We start from the raw sequence: 6,406 nt of genomic DNA, 5'->3' as shown, positions 1-6,406 counted from the left end.
TCTTTCTTCAATTTAGTTTCCTTAGACATACAAAATATGAACTTTTCTAAAATCTCTAACATCTCTAAACTTAGGTGTCCAGAATTTCTGCACACACTTTTAGTGAAGCTCCAAAGATGGGAAATTTGCTTATACTGAAGGATATGAGGAAGAACTCAAAGCTGTCGTTTACTGAGTACTCCCATTGCTTATAAAAATAATAGAATACTCACAGAGATATACAAGTTGTGCCTTGTGTTGCAAGACAGGAAGGTGAAGGAACCATACTAGATGTTAAGTTTTCAGCTGTAGAGTTGAGGCTAGCTTTATGTGTCTATGAACTGGGAGGTGGCTCATTCTTACTTCAGAATCAAGTATGTGCTGAGCATTGGACATTAGCACAAAACACAGCACAATTATGACCAACACAGAGCAGGCAGCAGATACTGTAGGAGACGGGAGAGGGAACGAAAGAGGGCAGGGAAGAGAAAGAGGATAGGAGAGGAGGGGAGGATTCCTGGCAGTGGGTAGAGTATGAGCCAACAGATAGAAATGAATCCATAGTTTTATGTGCACAGAGGCAACAGTGACATAAGGTAGAAAAATGGGCTGGAGCTGATGGAGACCCAGAAATGGCAGGTCTTGGGCTCTGAATTATAATCAGGCCAGCAAAATAAACTAGGAACTCTTCAATGACTGACTGCACACTAGACCCTCAGGATTGCTACCTATGTGTTCAAATCTACTTTGTTTGACTGTAACAAAAAGGAAGATGAATGAAAATTCTCGAAAACATAATTTAAATAAATTTATTTATGAGAGAAAAACATCTGAACATCAGGTACAGTATGATCGATCCACAATGATCCAAGGATGCCACAACTCATCTGAAAGCATTCTCGTGCAGTCTGTAGGAGATCCATGTGGAGGATCAGCTGAACCATTTATCAAAATTCATAAAGCATCTAAGCCAAATATGATAAAATATGCAATGACCATGATACAGTAATAAAATACAATATCAAATACTACTTGTGAGTTATAAACTACAATATAAACAAGTTAAACTCCTTTTAAAAATGAAAAAATATTTCTATTACAGCCTCATTTGAAGCACTTTCAATTAAATGAAGCTTTGTATATTTTCTCTTAATAGCCAGCAAAGGAACACCTTCTTGAGTAACTGTCACCATCAGTACTCTGAAGTACACTTTCACATACATGAGTTCAGATATAGAATGATGATCAAAGCTTGGAACATCTTCACATCTGGTTATATTCTTTTGTATTTAGGAAAAAAGAAGTAAGGACATAAGCCACATGGTTCTTCTGGAGCGAAGAGGCAGTCTCAGTCCAGAGAATGGACTCTCTCCATTCAGATTTCAAAATGTGAGGTCCCGAAGCCGAATTCCTTCCAGTCCAGAGAGCTGCCTGCTACTATGAGGCAACTTAAGGATGAAGGAGCAGAGCAAGAGGAAAGTATGAACTGACTACCGAAATGGTCATTGATAAAACATGTTCCTTTACAGTCTGGGCCCAATCCTGGGGAAGAAAACCAAAACTATCGATACAGTGTGTATTCACTGAACTGCACACATGGAACTTCGAGGTGGGTTAACAGTTCTTGACATGGGTTCCTGGTTGTAGTTTACAATATCTGCCTTCACCACCCTCTGCCATGAAAGAAAAGAGATATTATCAGGACATCAGAAAAAGCTCCTGAACATCTTTTGTTTTCTGAGCTCTGGTGAACTTCTAATAACAAACATCATAGATGAAACAGAAGTTGGTACTGAAAACAATTGGTCAGAACTAATACATAGCCATGTTTAGGGTTTTCTTATTTATCTTCTTTTTTTTTTTAAGGAAGCAATTCAGTTATGAGTCATGCCTTTTTGTTAGCATTAACTGAGGTTATCACAAGTCTTATTAAAAATTCACAAATCAATATAAAGATTTAAATCCTGGTTTTAATTTTAATTAAAGTTAAATCATTCATTTTAGTAAACAGATAAGACATCAGCATTGCTAAGGTTCTCATTATTTTTTAGTCTTTCGTGGTCATTACACTTAAATATAACTCTGTAAATTTAAAAAAGAAGTGTGTTTTAAAGGACCCACATAGAAAGCAGAGTGACCTGAGCAACCCCACTGTTAAAAACGTTTCCAGTTTTCAAAACATTCCTTTCAAAATACTTACTTCGAAAAAAAAATTTAAAAAAAAAACAAAATACTTACTTCGAAATAGTTCACTATAGTTTATGCATAGTGACTCTAATAAAATATGACATAGTGAGGAATTTAGAAAATCACCTCATATCCATGCCTGTAAATCAATTTAAACCAAAAGATACTTTCACTCCTCCTTCCATCTCACACTCAGTCTAAATCAATGAATTTAGTAAATTGTCTAATACTCCTCTCTCAGTAAAAATAAAATTTAAAACAAACCCTCTATTGCTTTCAGCTTTTACTAAATCTATGCATACAAACAGAGAAGGGCAGTTAAAGCCTTTCTTTAAAGTAATTTAAAATAAGCTTTCAATTACCATCTATTCAGGGGAAAAGTGGTATAGGAATTACCAACGAAATAACTGCTTCAATCCTCTGTATTGTGATAAACACTCATAAAGATCAACATGTTTGAAAGTAATTGAAATGGTATTTTAATTTGTTCTCAATTTCTTGCTTAATTTGTAAGTTTCTTGGCAAAGAACCAACTTTTCAAAATTCTAAATCATGACTTCTATCATTTTATTTATCACGTTCTTTCATAAGGAAGAACAGATAATATAACTAGTCCCCACCCCACCCCCAAATGGCAGTAATTCACCCATAAGTACCTGCACTATTGTACTGAACAGACTCTACTCTGAGAAGAGCTGGGGTGTTGATTATCTTCTTCCGGGTACTTGACTATTTCTGCCCTTACAATACGCTGGCAATTCCGTACAACATAAACAAAATGAAGGAGAAAGAAAAAGAGAGAAAGACAAATGAAAAGCATGTTTAATGACTGACAATAGAAGGGAACAGCAAAGCAGAAAAAAGAAAATTAACACATGAATTTAAACATGTCACAAAAGAATCAGCAGGATGTTTACACATAAAAGGAAAGAGAAGTAGGAAAGATCCAATAAGTATTATACTTTATAATTCTGTTCAACCACAGAAACAGATGCCCCTGAACTTCTCAGTGCTACAGAGGACTATAAAGAGTTATTGCACTTGTTTAAGCTAAAGTGAAATGGAAGTATTTATTCATTTCCTTTAACAAATATTACCAGTGCTCTACTGTTAGCCACTCTGTGCTAGGGGTACATAAGCAAACCACCTAAAAGATTTATTCACATGTTGTTATAGACCTAGTGGGCAAAGAACACACAACCAGTTGTCACACCAGTTAAGTGCTTTGATAGTGAGTGTAATGCTCTAAGGACACAAAGAAGGACAGAAACTCTGTTGTTTCAAAAATCAGAGGTAGACATGTGCCCTTTAGAAATTTCATATTTATACTTAATACTCTCCCATGATTTCCTCTGATGCTTACTTCCCACTCTTCCTGATCCCATATTTCCAAATTCATATAGAAATCACTTCAAATGCAACAACAACAAATGCAAATCACAACAAAAGTTGTGGGTCACATAAAAAAACATGAAATACAATATTAAAGTGCATCAGCTGTTTCTTTCAAGAAACTAAACAAAACCATGGTACTATACAATAGTTGTTCTGTCCTTGGTTATAGGTCTTTGTGGGATAGCCATGTATAGAGAAGTTCCTATAACCACACATCTTTAGATTTGAAACCAGGAATACTCTCTGCCTGGCTGCATGAACCTGATTTCAGAAGGTTCTCCCTTCCTAACCCCATATAGTCACTTGTTAACATACACATGAAAACACATTTAACTGGACTGGCTGTTAAGTGAAGATATTTCTTAATAAAGATTTGATAAACACTGAGAGTAAGTGAGCAGGCCATTGAAGTATTCAAATGTGTGAAGTTAGTTAAGTTCTGCATAGGTTCTCTAGTGAGCAGTATTAACTTCTGGACAGTGTCTTCATTTACCAGGCACTTGGTGTGATGCTACCAACAGAAGCAGGGCCAACGGACAGATGAGGTGCAAGCAGGGCACATCAATTAAAGGTATGCCATAACCTGACTCCCTCAACCTAACTGTTTCAGGCCAAACTATGGATTACAATGAAGAAAAGGGATTTTCACCTCCAGCAAATAAGTCACTGATCAAACAAAACATTGGTTTATACCCTATTTATAAATCCAGTCAGGTTACTGACCTGTCTGTAAGACATAGGGGTCAAAGTACTAGCTACCATAAATGACTACCTTTCATCAGTCATTTTGTCAAATTAATTAATAACCCACAAGGTAACTTTTCTTTGGGATTTTGACTGTTGAACATGAAGCTGCACCAAAAAAAAAAGTGTCTGCAAATTCAAAGCTTCACTTATTGTGAGTAGAAAAGTGTCATTTCCATATCACAAAACTACATAATAGGTGGAATGACAATATATGACTTATTTAACAAATTTTATTGTTTTTAAGAGAAACATCTACAAAACACTAGCCTTTATTTCTTGAGCCATAACGTACAGTCAATGTCTCTCTGTTTTGGTCAATGGAAGGAAATAATGAAGTGGCCATAGGATGAAAGGAGCCACCTCAGTGAACACCAGCTTCATTCTCATCTCAAAGAACATTTGCAAGATATGCTAAAGATAGAAGTGTGGCCAAACAAAAGCTTGAGCAAGAAAGCTACCTGAAGTGAGAGTCAAAGGTAAAAATACATGGACTCTTTGGAGAGTGTTAAAGTTAAATCTGGTTAACTTTACACAGCTGCATCTTAACCCAGATAATACTTACCATTACGGGAGATAAGATAAAGACACTGAAAGCTAAAACACTTGTTACTATTACATATTAAAAACGAATCACTAGGAATTGTAGACATTTACACAAGCAACAAAGGATCTCTGCTTTTGTACTATTGAAGTCTAGCATAGAAACATCTGTGAACTTTAAAAACAATTATTTTATCACACTGGGGATCAAACCCAGGGCTTCACACATGCCCAGCCCCATACATTTTTGATTAATATATTTAAAGTACATGATGACCACATGACACATGGATGCAGCATGTTTAAAAACAGTAATTTTCACACTAAACACTAATGTAATAATAAGTCTCCTGTCCTTCTTTCATACAACAGACCACTGTATGTTGTAACACTCACAGCTTTGCACTAAAGTTTCATGTCCTCTGTCTTCACAATCTCCTATTCTATAAAGCATAAGACTTAAGTGTATTGTGTCTAAGATCTCAAAAAATGTTTTCAATTGAAATTGGATCTCACTATGTAGCCCTAGCAGGTCTGGAACTTGCTATATAAGAACAGGTTGTTCTTAAACACATAAAGATCAGACAGCCTTCGCCTCTGGAGTGTTGGGATTATAGGTGTACATCACCAAACTCAGAAGTTTTAACCTGTTAGAAAACATGAATTTAAGTAGTTGATAGAAAAAGAATGGAATGTGTGGATATCTACAAGGAAAAGAATGAAAGTATATACTTATCCTGCACAAAACATACTACACAAAGTCAATTCAAACTGGACCAAAGAACTTACTATGGAATTTTGAAGCTCTCAAGGGAAACATATAAGGAAGACTCTTCAAGATACAGACAGAGGCAAAGACTTTCCGCAAAGAACTAAGGAAATAACATCAAGAATATGAAACAGTTTCTGCAAGGTAAATGAATTGAGTGAAGTGACAGCCTGCAAAATGAGAGAAAATCTTTGCCAGCTATACTTCTAATAAGGGATTCTTTATCTACAATATATTAAAATCAATCAAACAAACAGAAACACTGATCAAACAAAAAAATCCGATGTGTAAATGGGCAAGTAAAATAACATGAAAAAAATGATCAACACCCTAGTCATCAGAGTAATGCAAATCAAAACTATGGTATGATGTTATCTTACCAGAGTCAAAATGGCTACCATTTAAGAAGACAAAAGAAAATAAATATGGTAAGCATGTGGAAAGGGGGAGTGAACCATGCACTGCTTGTTGGAATATAAGTTATTCCAAATAATTTAAAAAATCAGTATGGAAAGTCTTTAAAGAACTAAAAATAGACCTACCATATGATCAGCTATACTACCTTCTCTAAGGCAACATACTATAAAGATCCCTACACATCCATGTTTACTGCAGCACTATTCATGCAATAGGGAGGTAGGAATGGAATTGGAATGTAGCACTATTCATGGAATATACAATTAGGCAATCGGAGATACATATAGAAGTACAAATGACTGATAAATACATGAAAAAGCTTTCAATGTCCTTAACCATCAGGAAAAAGCAAACCAAAACTACACTGAAATT

At 35.4% G+C, this 6,406-nt stretch overlaps 1 protein-coding gene across 3 annotated transcripts in view; it reads right to left on the bottom strand.

The window, feature by feature from the left end:
- Positions 1–772: 772 nt before the first annotated feature.
- Positions 773–6,406, bottom strand: part of Rab28 (RAB28, member RAS oncogene family) — a 77,845-nt gene continuing 72,211 nt past the window's right edge. The window contains exons 7-8 of one of the 3 annotated variants that reach the window (XM_075943687.1): positions 2,823–2,917; positions 773–1,652 (exon numbers count right to left, since the gene is read on the bottom strand). In XM_075943687.1, the coding sequence (XP_075799802.1) occupies positions 2,828–2,917 (90 nt within the window). In that variant the 3' untranslated portion in view covers positions 773–1,652; positions 2,823–2,827. Of the gene's footprint in view, positions 1,653–2,822; positions 2,918–5,621; positions 5,721–6,406 lie in introns of those variants that run through there. The other 2 variants (XM_075943686.1, XM_075943688.1) reach the window with 2 other exon arrangements.

Source organism: Microtus pennsylvanicus, chromosome 12, assembly GCF_037038515.1.
Source record: "Microtus pennsylvanicus isolate mMicPen1 chromosome 12, mMicPen1.hap1, whole genome shotgun sequence".
Taxonomy (NCBI): Eukaryota; Metazoa; Chordata; class Mammalia; order Rodentia; family Cricetidae; genus Microtus; species Microtus pennsylvanicus.
Note: the sequence above shows the minus strand (reverse complement) of the source record. Positions and strands in the feature narration are given on the sequence as shown.